Source organism: Lycorma delicatula, chromosome 7 (assembly GCF_047948215.1).
Source record: "Lycorma delicatula isolate Av1 chromosome 7, ASM4794821v1, whole genome shotgun sequence".
Classification (NCBI taxonomy): Eukaryota; Metazoa; Arthropoda; class Insecta; order Hemiptera; family Fulgoridae; genus Lycorma; species Lycorma delicatula.
This window is the reverse complement of record NC_134461.1, coordinates 2,427,830-2,451,128: the sequence shown is the minus strand read 5'-3', so window position 1 is coordinate 2,451,128 and position 23,299 is coordinate 2,427,830. Positions and strand designations below refer to the sequence as shown.

General features: G+C 34.1%; 1 protein-coding gene across 1 annotated transcript in view; it reads right to left on the bottom strand.

Annotated features, from left to right (window-relative positions):
- Positions 1-18,668, bottom strand: part of LOC142327858 (vacuolar protein sorting-associated protein 11 homolog) — an 81,486-nt gene extending 62,818 nt beyond the window's left edge. Inside the window, exons 1-2 of the mRNA XM_075371211.1 lie at positions 18,645-18,668; positions 9,129-9,215 (exon numbers count right to left, since the gene is read on the bottom strand). Of these exons, the coding sequence (XP_075227326.1) occupies positions 9,129-9,215; positions 18,645-18,668 (111 nt within the window). The remainder of the gene's footprint in view (positions 1-9,128; positions 9,216-18,644) is intronic.
- Between the last annotated feature and the right edge of the window lie 4,631 nt (positions 18,669-23,299).

Genomic DNA, 23,299 nt, shown 5'->3' with positions numbered 1-23,299 from the left:
TGCTCTATTCCTTTCCGATTTCCTTACTTTCCACGTTTCACTATCATCAAGTACTATTCTTCATAAAAAATACTTTTAAGACAATTAATTTAATTCTTTGATCTAAATTAAATAAGAGTCTAATTTTTTTCACACTGTACATCTACAAAATGCTGTAAGGTTGAAAAGAAACTGTGACAGTGGCAAGTCTACATCACCACTTTAACAAAGGCCCTAATGCCACAATCTGTGTTATTGCAGTTTCAACGAAGGAGCAGATAAGAATTAAAATTTCACTCTCTTGTGATTGCAGCACTCTCTTGTGCAGCAGTCCCCTGGCTTGCAGAAAAATCACAATTGTTAAATTACCCAGTAATAAGCCTGAGAATACAAATGGTTTTAACAGTATAAGGCAATGGAAATGAAAATGGACTATGAATTTTGGCTAACAAGGCTATGGAATAAACTACAAGTTTTAAATGAAATAACAAAGTTTGTTGCGGATGTTTTAACTGAGGCTAAAAAGAAAATTTGTAGCTGTTAAATGTGGATATTGTTTACACACTTCTATAATGGTTGGACAAAAGTGAAAGGGCTTTGTAAGGTACAAATACATGTTAATGAAGGAAACTGTTAATGAACATCTTAAGGGTATCTATCAAAGTTACAGGATACTTTATGGTAATAATTGGTTTATATGCTTGAAATAATGTGAAATAAAAAAGTGAAAGAGGATTCTGAAGTGGCATTGTGTAATATTTTTAATTAAGTCCCTAGCAAGCAGGAGATGATATTAGTGGGAGATTTTAACGTTGCAGTAGGGATGGAAAATGAATGGATAGGTATGAAGAAGCTATAAGGAATGATAACGGAGAATGATTAATTGTTGTTTCAGAAAATTAATATTTTGAAAATAAACTCGTTCTTTGTCCATAAGGATAGTCATTAAATTTATATGGCACTAGCTGACCCTACAGTGCTTCACTATTGCTAGATTTGAGTATGTATATATATATACGAGATGCGACAATAAAGTAATGAGACTGATGTGAAAAAAATGTTGCTTACCGTTTTAGTCATGTTTAGTGTTGTCTCCTTCAAAGTAGTTCCCCTCTGATTGCACACACTTATTCCAGCGCTTCTGCCATTGATGGTAACATTTCTGGAACTCATATTCTGTAATATCCTCCAAGACCCTCGTCACAGCTTTTTGGACATCTTGTGTTGTTTGAAAATGGTGTCCCTTGACCGCCATTTTGACTCTTGGAAATAGAAAAAAGTCGCACGGAGCAATATCTGGTGAATAAGGTGGCTGTGGTAGTACTCAAATTTGTTTTGAGGTTAAAAATTGCTGTACTGACAGAGCAGTATGGGATGGCGCATTATTGTGATGCAGAAACCAATTATCAGCAATGTTGGCACGGACATGAACAACTCGTTTACGAAGTCTTTCTAAAATTTCTTTGTAGAAATATTGGTTAACTGTTTGTCCAGGAGGCACCAACTCTTTATGAACAATTCCCTTGGAATCGAAGAAGCACACAAGCATGCATTTCACTTTTGATTTTGACATGCATGCTTTTTTTGGTCTGGGTGATCCCTTTGAGCACCATCGCGAACTTTGGCGTTTTGTCTCTGGATCGTATTGAAAAAACCAACCTTCATCAAAAGTGACACGGCTCAACAAATCTGGATTGATTTTCGTTTGCTCTAACAGACCGGCTGCCACATTTTTCCGTGTTTCTCGCTGTTGTTGTGTGAGATTTTTGGGGACCATTTTTGCACAAATCTTTCTCATACCAAGATCTTCAGTTAATATTAGACGAGCCGTTTCTCGATTGATGTTGAGTTCTTCTGTAATCATTTTCACGGATAATCTTCGATCAGATCGTACGATTTCACAAACCCTGGTCAAGTTGACATCTATCCGTGAGGTTGATGGTCGTCCACTGCGGTCTTCATCTTCAACATTCGTTCTGCCTTCACTAAAAATTTTATGCCACCAAAAAACTTGAGCTCTTGACATAACCTCCTCTCCAAAAGCCTTCTGAAGCTTACCGTAAGTTGTCGTCACGTTTTCACCCGATTTAACGCAAAAAGAAATGGCATACCGTTGCGCAATATTTTGCGGTTCCATTTCTGTGACGAGAGACACAAACATGTGTTCACTTATTACAGCACAACTCACGACTGATCAGTCGCATCAATGTGCCGCTTGGACTAGAAGTAGCTTATAGACCAAGGTCAAAGGTGGTGTGCCTACGCAAGCTGCAGGGTTGCCACATTTTGCAAAGAAAAATCAGTCTCATTACTTTATTGTCGCACCTCGTATATATTAATTGAACACAAATGAAAGTCTGATAAAACATTAAAAAACTGAACATTACGGAACATCACAAAATTTATCCTTCCTTTTTTGCAAAAATATTTCTTTTCATGTAACTAATATATACTCTGAATATGAGCCAAATAGGACCATAAATACAATATTTCAAAATATCTTAACCCTAGTGCCACCTAGCGGGTCCAAGCTAACTCACAACTTACCAAAGTTTCATCATAATTGGATGAATGGTATAGAAAAGCATACAGGACAAACAAACAAACATTCATATTATAATAATATTTTATGAATATTTATATTCATAAATGAATTCATTTATATTCCTTATAAGATAAGGAAAGCAGGGTTTAAAGTCAATAACAGATTACCTAATTGTTAAACAAACCTCAAGAATGGTTGTACAGTATAGTATAAGCATAGTGTGTAGTATAGTACCCTGGTTTTTATAAATTTTTCTATTCACTACATACACTTAGATCGGATATTTTGACGTAAGTGCCCTATGAATAATGTAGTAGATTCACAATGCTTCAGGGGCTCTGCTTTGAATAAAAGCCTGCAATCCTCTGTAATAGCTGGACATAGAACAAGCACCATTAGTTCAGACACATAACACAACAAAAGGACTTAGTCCATCCAGTCTGTTTTCAGATATAAAAGCTTGTAGAATCTCAAACACATCTTGAGCCTTCGAACTAACAATGTTACTTTTACAGAAGAAAAGCATTGTAGAAGTTTTCTGCAATGTTACTACCATCAATAGACCATAGATGGCGAATCAACTGACTATAATTATTATTAACATCTGAGACCTCATTCAGCTACAAGCCAAATTCCTTCCCTTTTAATTTTTTAATTAACTGCCCATTGAGGTCTTCTACCATGAGTTGTATTCTGTAGCTGATGGTGTTATTAGACAAAGGCATTTTTGAAAGTAGTTTCCTAGCAAACTCACCAATCATAATGTTCACCATATCTATAGCAGCTGGTATAGAATGAAATTATATGTGGCTTCTAATATTCTGCGATTTTATTTGCTACCTTGTAAGATGCTAGCAAAGCATTGGTTAGTGTTGATACTTGCTTACAAAAACTACCCTTTTATTGATTTAACTCATGTAGCTTCTTGCTAAGGTAGTCTTTAATTTACTAATTATGCTGGGATGAATGGATTCTTCCCCTCTATGAATCATGAGACCTTGCTGTTGGTGAGGGGGCTTGAGTGCTCAGTGATACAGAATACCTGAACCAAAGGTGCAACCATATCGGAGAGGTATCTGTTGAGAGCCAGACTAAGGAATGATTCCTGAAAGAGGGCAGCAGCTCTTTCAGTAGTTGTTAGGGGCATGAGTCAGGACGACTTAAACGGCCGTATCAACATCACTCAGTCCTCTGAGTACTGCGCAGCTGAAAGCAATGGAAAACTACAGCTGCTTTTTTTCCAAGAAAATGTGGCTCTCTGCATTTTCATATAGCAATGATGGAGGTGCCTTCCTTGGTAAAATATTCTGGAGGTAAACTAGGCCCTCGTTCGGATCTCCGAGTGGGGACTACCTAAGGAAGGGGTCACCAGAAAATTAAAAAATAACATTCTACGAGTCAGAGCGTGGAATGTTAGAAGTTTAAAAAAGGTTGGTAGGCTAGAAAATTTAAAAAGGGAAATAGATAGGATAAATGTGGATGTAGTAGGAATTAGTGAGGTTCGGTGGGAAGAGGAAGGCGACTTTTAGTCAGGTGATTTTAGAATAATTAACTCAGCTTCAAATAATGGGCAGGCAGGAGTAGGTTTCATAATGAACAAGAAGATAAGGAAGAGAGCAGAGTATTTCAAAACGCATAGCGATAGAATCATTGTAAATAAGGATAAAATCAAAACCTAAACGGACAACGATTGTTAACATCTATATGACTTCAAGCACCCATGATGATGATGAGGTAGAGTGTGTATACGAAGTAACTGATGAAGCAATTAAATACATAAAAGGAGATGAAAATTTAATAATAGTTGGAGATTGGAATGCAAGCATTGGAAACGGTCAGAAAGGAAATATAGTGGGTGAATATGGACTGGGCAAAAGGAATGAAATAGGGGACCGACTTATAGAGTTTTGCACAGAGTATAATTTAGTAATTGCCAACACCAGTTTAAAAATCATAATAGAAGAATATACACTTGGAAAAAGCTAGGCGATATTTCAAAGTATCAGATAGATTATATCATGGTTAAACAAAGATTTAGAAATCAACTCGTTGACTGCAAAACTTACCCAGGAGCAGACATTGATAGTGACCATAATTTAGGGATAATGAAATGTAAATTGGGGTTTAAAAACCTGAAGAAAAGATGTCAGATGAATCGGTGGAATTTAGAGAAGCTTGAGGAAGAAGAGGTAAAGAAGATTTTTGAGGAGGACATCACAAGAGGTCTAAGTAAAAAAGATAAGGTAGAAAATGAAGCAGAAGAATGGGAGAATGTTAAAAAGAAAATCCTTACATCAGCAGAAGCAAACTTAGGCGGAATAAGAGAACTAGTAGAAAACCTTGGGTTTCAGACGATATATTGTAGCTGATGGATGAACGTAGAAAATAAAAGAATGCTAGTGATGAAGAAAGTAAAAGGAACTATCGACAACTAAGAAATACTATAAACAGGAAGTGCAAACTAGCGAAAGAAGAGTGGATTAAAGAAAAGTGTTCAGAACTGGAAAGAGAAATGATCATTGGTAAAATAGACGAAGCATACAGGAAAGTTAAGGAGAGTTTTATAGTACATAAATTAAAATCTAATAATGTGGTAAACAAAGATGGTAAACCGATTTATAATGGGAAAGAAAAGGTCGATAGGTGGGTGGAATATATTGAAGAGTTATATGAAGAAAATGAATTAGAAACCAGTGTTATAGAGGAAAAAAAGGAGATCAAAGAGGATGAAAAGGGAGATACAATACTGAGATCTGAATTTAAGAGAGCATTAAAAAATATGAATGACAGAAAAGGTCCTGGGATAGACAGGATACCTGCAGAATTACTACGCAGTACAAATGAGGAAGCAGTAGATATACAAACTGGTGTGTAAAATTTACAAAAAAGGAGAAGTTCCGTCATACTTCAAAAAGAGTGTTATTATCATGATACCAAAGAAAGCAGGAACTGGAAAGAGAAATGAACATTGGTAAAATAGACGGGGCATACAGGAAAGTTAAGGAAAATTTTGGGGTACATAAATTAAAATCTAATAATGTGTTAAACAAAGATGGTACACCAATATATAATACGAAAGGTAAAGTCGATAGATGGGTGGAATATATTGAAGAGGTATACGGAGGAAATGAATTAGAAAATGGTGTTATAGAGGAAGAAGAGGAAGTGGAGGAGGATGAAATGGGAGAAACAATACTGAGATCTGAATTTAAGAGAGCATTAAAAGATTTGAATGGCAGAAAGGTTCCTGGAATAGACGGAATACCTGTAGAATTACTGCGCAGTGCAGGTGAAGAAGCGATTGATAGATTATACAAACTGGTGTGTAATATTTATGAAAAAGGGGAAGTTCCGTCAGACTTCAAAAAAAGTGTTATAGTTATGATACCAAAGAAAGCAGGAGCAGATAAATGTGAAGAATACAGAACAATTAGTTTAACTAGTCATGCATCAAAAATCTTAATTAGAATTCTATACAGAAGAATTGAGAGGAGAGTGGAAGAAGTGTTAGGAGAAGACCGATTTGGTTTCAGGAAAAGTATAGGGACAAGGGAACCAATTTTAGGCCTCAGATTAATAGTAGAAGGAAGATTAAAGAAAAACAAACCGACATACTTGGCATTTATAGACCTAGAAAAGGCATTCGATAACGTAGACTGGAATAAAATGTTCAACATTATAAAAAAATTAGGGTTCAAATACAGAGATAGAAGAACATTTGCTAACATGTACAGGAACCAAACAGCAACAGTAACAATTGAAGAACATAAGAAAGAAGCCGTAATAAGAAAGGGAGTCCGACAAGGGTGTTCCCTGTCTCCATTACTTTTTAATCTTTACATGGAACTAGCAGTTAATGATGTTAAAGAACAACTTAGATTTGGAGTAACAGTACAAGGTGAAAAGATAAAGATGCTACGATTTGCTGATGATATAGTAATTCTAGCTGGGCGTAAAAAGGATTTAGAAGAAACAATGAATGGCATGGATGAAGTCCTATGCAAGAACTAGCGCATGAAAATAAACAAGAACAAAACAATAGTAATGAAATCTAGTAGAAATAACAAAGATGGACCACTGAATGTGAAAATAGGAGGAGAAAAGATTATGGAGGTAGAAGAATTTTGTTATTTGTGAAGTAGAATTACTAAAGATGGACGAAGTAGGAGCGATATAAAAAGCCAAATAGCACAGCCAAAACAAGCCTTCAGTCAGAAATATAATTTGTTTACATCAAAAATTAATTTAAATGTCAGGAAAAGATTTTTGAAAGTATATGTTTGGAGTGTCGCTTATATAACTTGGACGATCAGATTATCTGAGGATAAAAGATTAGAAGCTTTTGAAATGAGATGCTATAGGAGAATGTTAAAAATCAGATGGGTGGATAAAGTGACAAATGAAGAGGTGTGCGGCAAATAGATGAAGAAAGAAGCATTTGGAAAAATATAGTTAAAAGAAGAGACAGACTTGTAGGCCACATACTAAGGCATCCTGGAATAGTCGCTTTAATATTGGAAGGACAGGTAGAAGGAATAATTGTGTAGGCAGGCCATGTTTGGAATATGTAAAACAAATTGTTAGGGATGTAGGATGTAGAGGGTATACTGAAATGAAACAACTAGCACTAGAGAGGGAATCTTGGAGAGCTGCACCAAACCAGTCAAATGACTGAAGACAAAAAAAAAAGAAAGAATGGATTCTAAATGGTGTTTCAATTTAATTGATGCTTGCATTCAGATGCCAAAATTTTCATACACAAAACATATAGTGACCTCTTTTTGCCAGTGATTACATTTGAAATAGAGCCACAATCCAAATAGCTGTCATCATATTTTTGATTTTACGCTTCACACTCTTGTCACTGGTTGATGATCTGCTCCCTTCATTTTCATTCTCACACTGCTTATTGCAGTTTAATAAAAACAAATTCATTTTCAAAAATGCATTAGAAAAAATATTTCAAAAACTTCATTTGGCTTTACCACAATATTCAACTGATACAATCTCCAAAAACTAATTTAAAATTAAAACAAACCAACATTTATTTATATATGAACAAAAAGTACCTGAAAATTAGAGAAACCTACTAAAACAATCAAGGGACTACTATCGTATCATCTAGTAATCACTTACAGTTTGCTTTTGCAAACAATAACTAAGTGGTTTGTGTCAGCTTGGCTAGATGTTGCATACAATTGAAAATAGAAATAAAATAAGGAAAATTGTATAATATTTCATGGTGCTCCTATAAGGAAGTTGCAGCTTCTGGGAATCAAGGCACACACTTTAGGAACAACTGCTGTAAGCTAATGCCTACCATATACCATAACTGAACAGTTCAGTCAAGCAACAAATTTCCAAAATAACTCTTTAGGGATGGCTTCCACTGTTCATTGAAAACTGTTATATTCCAATGTTATTCGCATTATTTATGCAAAATTTTGAAACTTTAGTTGCACTTTCACTTTGTTTTACATGCATGCATTCTACTTCCTCTTGTTGTCTTCATACTATCACATTCCAGTCTCTCATTACTATCAAACTGTCAACTCCTTCTATACATTCAAAATAAATCTAATAAGAAGTAACAAAGATTTCAGTGTAGCAATCTTTTTTCAAATAGTCTGATACCTGTAAGTATTGCAAATTAACTTAAAATAATTAGTGGAAGTTCAAAATGTACATAAAAATAAAAACTATCTGGATCTTTCAAGGAAACACTGAACTAGACAGTTTTGAAAATTAACATTCATCTAATAAATGGTTACAATTTTTTTTAATTAGTAAATTTTTTTGCTATTAAGTGTGTACATTACATTTTTTCTCAAATTTTTTATTAAAAATAGTACTGGACATTATTTTAACAGTATTATATATCTTCCAGGATTAACTAAGATGATTTTAAAAAAAAATTATACTTAAATTATAAAAACACTTAGTATTTTAAGAAGTGAGTATCATACAAAACACATTTTTAAAAAAGAACCACAATGGTACACTTAGTGAATGAAACTGAATCTTAACTAAGTAAATTATTAATTCTTAACAGCTAATATAACTGAACATTAAAACTTTAATCTAAACTGGCAAAACAAGACTAACCAAATTTTAAGTACATGTAAGATATTGATGAAGGAATACATTATTTCTGCAGATTCATTAACAGACAAACAAAATGTAAGAAAAAGTCCAGAAGTAAAATCAATTTCTTTCAAATGAGGATACAGAAATGAAATACATTATTACCCATGGCAGGAAAGATAATGTCTTTTGTATCAACAAGCAACAAGCAACTAGCAATCACATCAAACCTTAAAATTAAAACTTAATTTTAGAAATATAAGCAATAACAAGAGGCAAAATATGTAATCTCCAGCATTATATTTTTGTGATAGATACCTACAATGTCATACATAATTTATGGGTTTTATTAAGGTATTGTGGTTATAAGTTTAATAAAAATATTTCAATAACTACTAGCATACAAGTCTAATTAAAAAAATATAAATCTGCTTATCCTTCATTGGCATGCTGAATGGAAAAACTTTACTTTTATCTACATATATAATGTACAAATAATATTCAATTTAATATGACTTACATCATTTCTACATATGAAATGACTATCTTTCACAGAATCCATTAAAACTGAACAATGAGGTGAACAACCAACGCTATCAAGAATTGTCTACAAAAAAAAAGTAAATTAAATTCACATTACATTTATAGTAATTACATCAATAAAATTAAAAAATTTGCAATTTTAGAATTGACAAAATGGCATCACTGTTACAAATACAATTCAATTTTTTACACTAAGCTTATAGTACACAAAGTTTTATAAGGAGATCTAACAGAAAGTTTCATTGTTTATTTAAATAAACTAATTTTGTTTATGCAACCTAAGTTAGAAACAAACAATTTCTCAAATCATTTATAAAAATTTTACTTAATATTTAAAACTAGATGATTGTTATTATTTTGATTGTTAAACATAAACAATCATAATTAGAAGACTGTTAGATATTACACGTGTGTGTGTGTATGTATATATATATATATATATATATATATATATATATATATATAAATGAAAAATAAATAAATAATAATGAGGGTCTATCAATAATTAAAGATACAAATTGTTTTGGAGCTAGAATGATTTATTCTATTAATGTTACTTTTTTTCAGCTTCATAATCTCAGCAACATTGATACATTTATCCTGTCTCTGAATCAGCTTACTTATGCCTACTGCAAAGAAATCTTTGCTTTGATGTTGGAACCAATTCAGCACATTTTCTTTACGTTATCATTGTTATTAAACTTCTTACCATATAATGCCTCCTTGAGTGGACAAAACAAATAGAAATCTGATGGAGCTGAGTCAGAACTGTATGGAAAGTGAGGTAATACTTCGCAATGCAATTTGTTTAAGTAACTCAGCCACTGAGGCCAGAGGTTATTGTAAAGCAAAATAATACCTTTGAATCGAGATCCAAGGGAGTTTCAATTCCAGTGCTTGAAACTTACATGAACACTTTCATCCAAAAAGACTAACAGATTACAATTACATTGAGACTACAGATTGTTTACAATGAGTGTTCATGTGAGTTTCAAACACAGGATTGAAACTTCAATTGAATGTCCAGTATGTGGTCGTCATTCATTGAAGTTAGACTGTCTTTAAACTTTTCTTCTCACCTATAAACATTTCTGAGATTCATACAACTTTGTCCATAACATTTGGTTATAAGAGAACAAATGCTAACTGAACAAAAGCTGGAGAACAAAAGCAAAAACTGAATCATTGCTTGTTGTTCAAATAATTTGCAAACAGGTCTTGCAATTGTAAAATGATATTTTTTAAGGCTATAAATAAACTAATTTTACTCAATCAGCTTATCAAACGTCATCACAGGGTTACCAGCTTATTGTTCTGAAAGTGTCATAATCTTCTTATTAACTGTTTTGCCTCCTTAGTTACTTGTCTCTTTAATTATTGAATCACACTCTTAATAATGAAAAATATTAATTACACTGTGTAAAATGATAAAAATTATTTTTATTTCTTACTGTTATTCTAAAAATACTATTAAAATCTTCATTTCATTAGAGGGCTTTCATTTTATCACAGTCAGAAATAGTAAAATGAATTTATTTTGTCAAACAGTTACAGTTATGAAACACGCTGTAGTGAGAAGACTGACTCTCATGGGATATACATATGTCTAAGAGGAATGCGCTGACAATGAACAAGAGTTCAACAGTTGCATACATAGATTAGAGTCAGTTCATGATGAGAAGCAAGCAGATTTGAAATTTTACACAATTGGCTAGTAATAAATTCATCTCTTTTTTGACTACTACTCACAGTTTTGAAATCCCTGTTTATTAATCACTTAATATTTTTTTATTATTTCTTGTTCTTTCCTCTATTTATTTATTTTTTTATGTATAATATATCCTTACTAAGCCGCTTTCTTTCAACATTTTTAAAAACGCCCTTTTCTTTCCATCCTATTTTAGTCTATAAAATAATTCCTTGAGCTCAAGGAATAAATAATAATTCCTTAAGCTTAATAATAATTAATTCCTTGAGCACTAGAGGGCTCAAACCTTAATTGTATTACGAGGGAACTTAATTGTATTACATTGGATTCTGTCCAACCATCAAAAACATTAATATCCTGAATTATAACTTCTTACAAAATGAATTACCCTAAAGACAAAGTCAGACGATTGGATTCCAGGGTGTCTGTCAGTATGAAGCTAAAAGGTGAATTGGAGCATTCAAAGAACCTTTACAAATATAAAAATAAAAAAAAGTATTTTTTTGGAACATAATATTAACTCTTTAATCAAAGTCAGAAAACTTAACCACAGAACTACACACGCTAAATATCTCCATACTTGCACTTCAAGAAACCAGATTCTTAGATGAAGACACTTTTGAATCTGACAGAATTTTTAAGAGAAAAGTTGGCAAAAGCACAATGAAAAACATTTCACATCTTGGAACACCTTTTATGGTCAACAAAAAAATTTAGACTCGGTCATTGACTTCAAAAGTGTAAATGCAAGATTATCACTTCTGACCATCAAATCATTAAATAAAAGATACACAAAGAAAATCTGACAAAGAATTCTGGGAAGAAATCTTCAAAATCCCAGTAAATCAAGTGAAAATTTTGCTAGGAGATTTCAATGCTCAACTTTGCTCTGAAAGAAAATTTTCGGTATTAATGTAGTAGGCAATCTACCACTGTAGTTAGGTAGTTCTTAGATGGAGCCACTGAAACGCTATATTGAAATAAAAAATTAAATATATAAAATTATAAATATAATCTAACCAAATTAACCTAAGCTCGCTTTGCTCACTTACTTTGACTAGCAAGTGAAGGTTAGCGAGCGAAGTAAGTGTGGGTTAAGTTTGGTTAATTACATTCATAATTTTATTTACTTATTTTCTTATTTAAATGTATCATTTCAGTGGCGCCATCTAAGAACTAACTAACTACAGAGGTAAATCGACTACTACTACATTAATACCAAATTTTCTAACATAATTGGTAAACATCCAGCTCACACAAGAACAAACGAGCATGGTGAAAGATTAGTCAAATTCTGTGAACACCTAAATTTCAAAATCATGTCAACAAATTTTAACTTTATCATGTAACCATCTCTCAAAACTGCCACAAAGAAATTCAAAATGACAAGGTCAGGAAAGACATAAATGTAACCTCAGATCTCTCCTAAATCAAGATGAATTTCATACTAATGTCAAAATCCCCAAAACTAATAACAAACACTTTTAAATGAAAAGATGACAGAATTTTAAAATAAACTAAATACAAATAAAAATTGGAATGAAGTCACTCAAAATTTAATTAAACCTGTCCAAGAAATTGCACCATTAAACTTTCACAAAACAACCTGGTGGTAATGCATCTGAAATGCAATTAAAAAGGCTTCTAGCCTGGAAAAAATGGAATAACAAAACTCAAGAAAATCTAGATTAAGCCCAAAAATTATGAAAAAATAACACACCAAACACTAAGGAAAATTAGAAGAAAACTCATGAAAGAACAAATAACAGAAATGGACGAAAACTTCAAGACTATTTTACAGAACATTTAAGAATAAACTCAATGGTTACTCATCTCAAAGTTTTAACTTTAAAACAGAAAATGGCATACTAGCCTTGAACAACAAGGAAAATTGTGAGATCCTGGTTGAATATTTTGAAAAGTTATTAAACTGTGAAAACCCCAAAGAAAAACTGAACTTAAGCTTCACAACACAGAATCCTTACTTTAATTCACCAGACAAGTAAGACATTAAAAATGTGATCAGGTTGCTCAAAAACAATAAAACATCAGGTGAGGATGGTAAAATCACAGAATTATGGAATCTTGCAGATAAGAAATTCCCAACAGAAACAATCAAACTCTTCCAGAAAATTTGGACAGAAGAAAAGATTCCAGATGATTGGCTTGTCGCATTAATTAATCCATTATATAAAAAAGGCTAAAAAACTGAAGTTAATAACGATAGAGGAATCTCACTATTACCTGTCACATATAAAATATTCTCCAAACTACTTCTTAAGAAACCTGAACCGCACATCAACACAAAGTTTGATGAATATCAAGGTAGATGCAGAAGAAATAGATCTTGTACAGAACAAATTCTAAGCCTAAAAATGATATTAAAATATTACAACACAAGGCCAAAAGACATCTTTTTTTATTCAATGATTTTCAAAAGGCTTACAATTCAGTAGATACAGAAACCATATTTGACACATTAAAAGAATACAAATTTGAGCAAAAAATCATACATTTAATTAAACTCGCTTTAACCTACATTAAATCTAAAATCAAGTTTCTAGGTGAAGTCAGGAAATCACTCCAAATAAAAACAGGACTAAGACAAAGTGAAGGTCTTTTACCAATGCTTTTCAACTTGGTTTTACATAAAGTCAGGAGACATTCTGGGAAAATAATGATTCAAGTTCAAAAACAGGAACAAAGAATCAGAATGTCAAGATTAAATGTCTAGTTTTTTGGGATTACTTTGCACTCTTTGCAGAATCAGAACAAGAAGTAATCAACCGATTACTGAAAGAAGTAGCTGAAGAAAAACAGGCTTGCAGATCTCCTTTACAAAGACAGAAATGATGACAAGTGCCAGTATATAAACCAAAAAGATAATAGAAATAAAGTATGACAAAATTAAGATCACGGGTCATTTTAAATATCTTTGAGAAAAAATTAGTAGAAATAGAACAGATAGACTGACACAAATTAGAACTAAACTTTCTGCACTTTCTAAAATATCTGCTACAAAAAAAAACACACCTTCATTAAATGTAAAATTGAGGAAAACATTATAGTGCAGCTGCAAGACCAGAAATATTGTACGGTGTGGAAACTACAAATATAACTGGAGTAGAAAATCTACTTAAGATGGAAGAATTTTAAGAAGGATTTATGGTCCAAGAAAGCCACAGACTGAGATCAAGACTTGGAGAGCTGCATCAAACCAGTCAAATGACTGGTTTGATGCAGCTCTCCAATATTCCCTATCTAGTGCTAGTCGTTTCATTTCAGTATACCCTCTACATCCTACATCCCTAAAAATTTGTTTTACATATTCCAAACGTGGCCTGCCTACACAATTTTTCCCTTCTACCTGTCCTTCCAATATTAAAGCGACTATTCCAGGATGCCTTAGTATGTGGCCTATAAGTCTGTCTCTTCTTTAAACTATATTTTTCCAAATGCTTCTTTCTTCATCTATTTGCCGCAATACCACTTCATTTGTCACTTTATCCACCCATTTGATTTTTAACATTCTCCTATAGCACCACACTTCAAAAGCTTCTAATCTTTTCTTCTCAGATACTCCGATTGTCCAAGTTTCACTTCCATATAAAGCGACACTCCAAACATACACTTTCAAAAATCTTTTCCTGACATTTAAATTAATTTTTGACGTAAACAAATTATATTTCTTACTGAAGGCTTGTTTAGCTTGTGCTATTCGGCATTTTATATTGCTCCTACTTCGTCCATCTTTAGTAATTCTACTTCCCAAATAACAAAATTCTTTTACCTCTGTAATCTTTTCTCCTCCTATTTTCACATTCAGTGGTCCATCTTTGTTATTTCTACTACATTTCATTACTTTTGTTTTGTTCTTGTTTATTTTCATGCGATAGTTCTTGCGTAGGACTTCATCTATGCCGTTCATTGTTTCTTCTAAATCCTTTTTACTCTCGGCTAGAATTACTATATCATCAGCAAATCGTAGCATCTTTATCTTTTTACCTTGTACTGTTACTCCGAATCTAAATTGTTCTTTAACATTATTAACTGCTAATTCCATGTAAAGATTAAAAAGTAATGGGGATAGGTAACATCCTAGTCGGACTACCTTTCTTATTACGGCTTCTTTCTCATTTTCTTCAATTATTACTGTTGCTGTTTGGTTCCTGTACATGTTAGCAATTGTTCTTCTACCTCTGTATGTGAACCCTAATTTTTTTTTAAATGCTGAACATTTTATTCCAGTTTACGTTATCGAATGCCTTTTCTAGGTCTATAAATGCCAAGTATGTCAGTTTGTTTTTCTTTAATCTTCCTTCTACTATTAATAAAATAATATAATATTAAATAAATATTAACTATTAATAAAATATATTAAAGTGAAAAACGGAATAAAACAATAAATAATTTCAGTACAAGTAAGTATTTAACAATAATTATTTTTTTATTTCTTGAAATACAAGATTTCTTGTGACAATTTCTTAATCTTTTACTCACTTAAAGTGATGAGATAAATAAAATTAAGATAGAGATAAGAGCCCACAAAGAGCAAAGAAAAATTACAAGGACTAATAAAAGACCAAGAAATTATAAATTATATATTTATACAGAAAAATTTTAAAAAGAAATTAACCATAATTAGTTTAAAAAACTTCCACAATTTGCATTATGAAAGAAAAATTAATTCTGGCATAGTTATTATCCCTATGTAGAAAAGGTTGAGTTTTAAACTGAATTAAAATTTCTTCTTTTCTACATAATTGTTCTTCAAGTCATGATTTGTTTGAAAAATATACGTAGGAACTATGGAAAATTGTACATAAAAAGTGTGGTTTCTCTTTGTTCTTTCTGCTTTGTTAATTTCAACATTCCATAACTACAGTTAACTATTAAAAAAAACCAATGATCACGTCAATGCTGATTAATGACCACTAATTAGAGTTTAAGAACAATTGATCCATTGTTTTAATATTTCAATCATTTTTTCTTACAGTTGGTTATATTAGACCGATTGAAATAACTTATTTAAAGTTGATGTCGTCTAAAGTTGATGTCAAAAAGAGTTGTGGTTATTTAAGACACAGAAAGGTATACTTTCACCAACTTCCGTCAAAATTAAATTATTTTTGCAGAAATGAAAAATAAAACAAAAAAAAATTTCACATATTTCTCAGAAATTTCTAGGTCGTGTTAAAAAGTGACCTCTAAAAAATACTGCAGAATTTTGCATGATCTACAACTTCTGTATTAGAAAATTTTTCAACCCCCAAATCACCCCTCCACCACCGCCACTCATACATTTATTATTTTTATGTGTATTATAAGCCCCTTCACCATTTCCACTATAATCTGTATTTATTAACTAACTTTAACCAAAATAAAATAGTTACAACAAATAGAATTTGAGTAGGTACCTGTAATTTTTTGTGTTCAATATACAGTCTCGAGAAACATATTTAGGCCTTTTATTTGCAACACAAGCAGCTGTAGTAACCCATTTAAATGTTAGTTGATATTTATTGTTCTCTATCAGAATCGGGTTAATATACTAAAATAAATTTATTAATTAAGAAATCTAATTCAGAGTTATACTAATGTTTCATATCTATCTTTACACAGTATAATACTGTAGTACAAAAGACATAAACCATCTGTGAACAATGCGTACTACTGATACAAGGCAAAAAGTACAGACTATAATTTAAGATAAATGTAAATTCCAGTGTGAAATTTAAGATTTCAGGACTAAATACTTAATTGAATAAACATAGGTTGACCTTTAAACGCAAGCTAAAATTAAAATATTCTGTGTTTTCTATATTGTATTATAAAATTAAAATACTAGTAATAATATTATATTAGAAATAAAAGTAACAAAATGAATAACTTAACAACATATTTTCCTATAATTGTTATAACTTTTGTAATTCACAAACAAAATAAAAATTATTCTTTTTTTTTAATATAAGTTTTCTGAAACTGAAAGGTATAACCTCTTGCACATTTTAGTGGATATGGAATGAATGGCACATGTATAACACAGCTACTTGGTTGATTTTCATAGTCCATTTTACTTTCTAATAATTAAATCAGGTCAATACACTGCTGAAATGAAGAGCTATTTTAATGAATATTATGCTGTTATGGATAAATACAACGATTTTAAAAGCTGCTAGTGTACTTTTGTTTTACAAAACAATCACTTAATGATTGCACTTAACTGGAAGATCCTGTTTCAAATACAGTCATGCTGGATGTTTTTCATAAGTAACAAAACTTCCACAATGTATTCCTAACAAATTTTAAGCTTATATAAATTAATTACTTTAAAAAAAAACTTGAACATAACATACTCATGTCACAGACGAGTTGGGTTTGGTGGTGATCAATAATGGACAGCACCTACCCTAGTGATGGTAAACAGATGCTCGTTTGTGGATGTCACGTTTGTCTCGCCGAGATTGGGAGAGGGATCGTGGAGATGAGTGGTGAAGAGAAGTCATTGAGCGACCATTTCTTTGTTTGGTCTGAAATTGGGGACGGTTTGTCTTGTAGCATGGTGGCTGATAACAGGAGATTATGTCCGAAAGAGGGCCTAGCCAGGCTTAAGAAGTTGGTGAAAGAGCGCCCTTGTCATCTGAAAAATATCTCCCCCCAGCACCCTGACGAAGGCGGTATCAAAAACAACAGAAGAGTCACTGGACCATACAAGTCCGCAAAGAAAGATGTATATTGGTGGACTGTTCGGGTTGCGGATGCGAGAAGGTGCTGTATTACGGCCAGGAGACAGCTGGAACGGGCCAGGAGAAGGTGATATCGTGAGGACATCCTCTCATGCAGAAAGGAACTGGCCGAAAAAAGGAGCGCTTACAGGAGTGAAATACAGGAGAGCTCCTGGACATGTTGGAGAACAACATATGGGGTGACGCCTTCCAAATTGTAATTGGTAGATTTGGTAGAAGACGTTACCCATTCTTGCCGAGGAGGTTCTTAGGAACAAATTGGTGTTTTGTTCCTTAGAGGTGACTGACTCATCTATAGAGAGATAACTGCAGTGGATATCCCTGTATTGGCGAGCTGCGACAGGCGGAAGGGAGGCTGAAAGCTAAAAGGAGCCTCGACCGGGTTACTAACAAGGTTGTGGCTGCAACGGTGGAATTTGCTGCGGACCAACTGCTGGCGGCCTTTAACCAAGTACTCCTGGATGGTTGTTTGCCACCATAATGGAAGGAGGCCAGGGTGTTTCTACTGAGAAAGGTTGGAGAAAAGGTGAAGGAAAGGCGGGAGGCCCAGTCGGATACCGACCTCTTTGCCTGTTAAGTTATCTAAGCAAACTCTTCGAGAGGCTGTTGGCGGAGCGTCTCCGAGATGAAGTAGAACGGAAAGGAGGCCTTAGTGAATGACAATATGGATTCAGGAGAGTGTGGACAACGGAGGATGCCATAGCTAGGGTGATGAAGATTGTTGATCAGGCTGCAGCGGGTTCTTGGAGAACGAGGTGCATCCCTGCGGTGGTGATGTTGGATGTCAAGAATGCAATCAACTCACTGCCGTTCGGGTGCATCATGGATGAGTTGATTCAGAGCGATATCAGCCCATATCTGGTGCGAGTCCTTTACGACTGTTTTATTAGCAGGAAGATAATTGGTCATGCAGAAGGTAAAGAGGTTACAACTAGTATGGAGCGCGGTGTCCCGCAGAGTTCGATAATTGGACCGATCATGTGGAACCTAGCATATGATGGGTCCTCAGGTTGCGGTATCCTGAGGAAGTTTCGATTACCGGTACTGCCGATGAGGTCTCCATGGTATTAGTCGCCTGAACAAAAGAAAAGATCATCTGGAAAGGTGAACGAGCTATTCCATTGTTCAACAGATGGTTGGCGGGCCACGGCATTAGCCTCGCTGCAGAAAAAACGAAGCTGCTGGGAGTCGGGAGAAGGCGACTCTTCCCTATCAGGCTACAGGTAAGGGGGGGGGGGGTCGTTATCGAGCCGGTCAGTAGAGCCAAATACCTGGGGGTTTGGCTTGAAAGCCGGAGAGCCTTTCAAGATCATGTCAGGGAGGCAGTCGACAAGGCAGGTAGAACAGTGTCGACTGTCTCAAGGCTCATGACCAAAATTGAGCCGAGCTCATCAAAAAGGAGGGTGCTGGCAGTGGTGGCTCGGCCCGTTGCCTTGTATGCCGTGTCAGTGTGGAGGAGGGCGTTATGGACGAAGTGGCCGTTCGGAGGCTTGCGGAGCTGCAGTGCCGACTGGCAATCGGTGTTGCTAGGGCTTACCGTACGGTCTCTACAGCCAGTCCTGGTGATTGCCTCGCTCCCCCTATGGAGTTCTTGGCGGAAGAACGAGGTTCGGAAAAGAGAAGGAATAACAAAGAGTATGGCCAGGAAGGGGACGACAGAGCACTGGCAGGAGAAATGGACTGGACGAAGAGGTTAATACCAGATATCAGGCCTTATCTCAGACGTGAGCACGGGGAACTTACATTTGTGCTAACCCAATTGTTATCGGGGCATGGTAGCTTTAACCTATATGGCAGGAAGAGACGGTCATCTGAAAGCTGCTTGTATTGTGGAGAGCAGGATACCGCAGAACACACTGTCTTCCAGTGCCCAAGGTGGGAGGAAGACAGGATGATGATGCGGACACAGTTGGGAGAGGTTACCGCAGATAATAGTGGAGGCAATGCTTCACGGTGAACAGAACTGGTCAATAGTCAGTACAACCGAAAGAAGACCCTGGAAGAAGTGGAAGATAGGGGTGTTAGTGTTAGGGCAGGGAGGACAGCCCCATTCAGGAGGGGTGGGATGCTCTAGCATACTACCTTCAGTGATTGAACGGGGACTCCTGGGGTCCTTAGGTGGGAAAAAGAAAGACCGAGACCCAGTCTGGGGACCCCGGATTAGTGGCACACGCTTATTAAAAGTTCAAGACCCAGCCACTGGGAGGGTGCTGTCAGGAACAGCATAGCTGGGTCGGCATGGCCTCCTTGGGGAGTAGAAACAACTGACACCCTCAAGGGCGTGTTATACAGGATCTACCTTGACAGCAAACATTAAAGACTTTACCCTCTCATTCTAATCGGTTTGTGGAGCATTGCCATTGCGTGTGAAAGTGTTAATGTGAATGCAACAAGATCCATTTGTTGTCGTTCACAATAGTTGAGAATTACAAGAAGTTAGTTGCTGTGAATTCTCGTGAAAGATGTTTTTATGTAAGATTACAAAATTCAGTCAACTGGATAATTGAATCCACCTTATCATTTCAACAGAAACAGTTTGTTGATTGGTTTTAATCGAGAAAAAATACAAACGATGATTTTTCAAAGGAAATCATCTTTAGTGACAAGAGGCAATTTCACTTTCTTTGGGGGCCTTGTAAACAAACAAAATGCCACAATTAAAAAACAGAAAACAATCAAGAAACCCATGACAAGATGATGTAATGTACCCTTGAGACCAAACAGTATACAACTGTTGAGTGATCGGAGCTTATTTTTTTGTAAGATGGAAATTCCACGACAGTGAACCGCAATGACAGGGAACGATACCTGAATGTGGTACAAACTTTTTGTGGTGTATTTGAATGGTCTGTTCTGGCATTACTATATGAAGTTCTTATGTGTAATGATTTATCGTAACATTTCTTGAAATGAGTATGTAGATTAACTTTGCAAAACCATAAAGTAAAATATTTTATTTCAGCTTGGTGATGATAAATTGCTAAGAGATGTTTAAAATGGATTTCACATATAATACTGAAATAGATTTAGAGATTATAACCTAAATAAAATCTAGAAAAAGTTCTTATAGTAATGATTGCTCCATTATTATTTACAAATAATTAATGTAAGCAGACAGATTTTAAAAGAAATAGACACTTGTAATTGTAATATAAGAAAGGATATAAAGGAACATTATTTTAATGAACCTAAGACCGATATTCATGGAGAAACTACTGATGACATTAATAACAGTGATTACACATGCACTTTTATGAAAAGGGTAAACTTTTTTCTTTACTCCATTGCAGAGTTCCTTTCCTTCCCCAACAATAAATAACTTTAAACTAAATAATAGGTTAGGAAGTTGTAGTTTAAAATTAATTAAGGTTATCTTTGACTCGTCCGATACTGAATATTGAGTCATCAGGGAAGGTGAAAAAAAAAATCGGGCCAAACAACAGAACAATTTTAGCATTAGTTTTCTGCCTGCGAGAAAGGGACATAACGGTTTACATTGTCATTTATAATAATTAACCTAACCGTCAAAAAATCTTCCCACTAATTCAGGTACAATGATCTTTTCACAAAAAGTATATTAGACAGGTAAGATTTTAAGTTAAACAGATTAGTCAAATTAAATTTAAGGTTTCCTTTTTGTTTACAAGGGAGCAAAACAGTTAAGCTAGAAAGGTTAAATAAGATTTTCATAATGTGCTGTTACAGTATAAGCATAAAAATGTAATTAAGATCGATACAGTTTTAAGATGAATCTGATAGCAGAGCCAAGCAATTGTGGCATGTAAAAAGAATTGCAAGTAACACCGGGAGGCTTTGGCCTTCTTATAATACAAAAATTCATACTGAATATTAACAGGGTTATAATTACTTTTTAACAGACCGATTTATAATGTTCTGAAAAATCACTAATGCTATTACTGTAATAAAAATTAATATACAGTTTAGAATTAACTTTATATAAAGTGTTTATTTTTCAAAACTATAAATTAATGTATAATTTATAATTATACATATGTAATTGTTCTATTTAAAAATGATTTGGAGGAAATGCTGATCATCGTGCTAGAACAAAAACCCGAGTAGAAAATGAAAAAAATAAAACGATTAATTAAATGAGATATGAGAGCAGATTGTGGTGGGTTTTAAAAATTATACTCCTTGATTCAAACTTTGATTAGTTCAAGGAATAGGAGGCATTATTGTAGTGACAGAGTGGCATTCTTTTAACTAATGTTGCCTTTATAATGGCTACTGCTATTAACCAGATTGAATAAGTTAATTATTTTAGGAGTTTAACTTTACGAATAATATGAAAAGTAAAAGTACTGATACATCAGTAGTTCATTATACATCTGTAAACCATGTCAATCCCCTGAAGAAGGGTCCAAAGCAAACTGGCTCAAGCTCAGGAGAAATTTCATGAAGAAAAGTAATCGACTAATATCATATACAGAGTGATTCAGGAGGATAAGGCAATACTTTGACAACTCATTCTAGAGGCTAAAAATAAGAAAAAAGTTCATATAAACATAGGTCCGAAAACGCTTCGTTAGCGAGTTATTCAGGGTGAAAGATTTCGCCCGAGTTTCAGTTCCTCCGGGTAAATTAAGGCTTTCTGAAATTCTGGGAAGGTCAATTAAGGGGCAAATTTAATTGTTTCTTATGGGGTTTGAGCTGGGAAATCGAAAAAATAGGTCCCAGAACTGTATCTCTCCTATTTTCTAAGATATCCCATGTAAAACGTCAAAAATAGGGTCAAAAAACACATTTGTTTACGTTTGACGTACAATAACGTTGTTAAATTGGCGATAAATCATACATTTTTTAAACGTAAATTGTAGAGAATTTAATTATAAGAAGATTGATGTAAATAATGACAACAAAAAAGAAATAAAATTTTAAACATGTCGACTTTTATTAACAACAAAACCGACGAAAACTTAGAAGAAAATGTTACAAAAAAAGAAATGTTAAATGTGTAGGAGCTCTATCAAGTTGGTAATACATTTCAATTTGTTTTGCTAAGGGGATATTTTCCGGCGATATAATAAATTCATTACGTAAAAATTCCAGATAATTTCTCCCTGTGACCCGATGTTGTAGTATGAAAGGACCGATTAATTGGTAGTCTATGATACCGCACCAAACATTCACTGAAAATCGTTGCTGGAAATTTTTTTCCACTGTAGCATGTGGGTTTTCTTCAGACCACCGATGCGCATTCCGTGTGTTGTTTATTCCGTTACGAGTGAATGTAGCTTCATCCGAAAATAGTATAAATGCAATTAAATGTTGATTCCTACCAACCCGTTGAGAAAACCGCAGCCGGCTGGCGTACTCACCATGCTGGAGATGCTGCACTTTCTGAATATGAAAAGGATACAATCCATTATTATTTAATGTCCTCCATATTCTACTTTGTGAAATATCGAGCCGTGTTGCAATTAATCGTGTGCTCGTTACTGGACTACGTTGAACCATCTGCTGAATGTTTTCACCTTCATCAGCAAGATTTGCTTGTCGTTCAGATGAAATATGAGCGCTGGGAAGTGTACCGTTCTCACGAAGATTATTAAAAATTGTAATAAATACCTTACGATTTGGTACAACACGACCAGGATAACTATGTCACCCGCCGGGTTGGTCTAGTGGTTAACGCGTCTTCCCAAATCAGCTGATTTGGAAGTCGAGAGT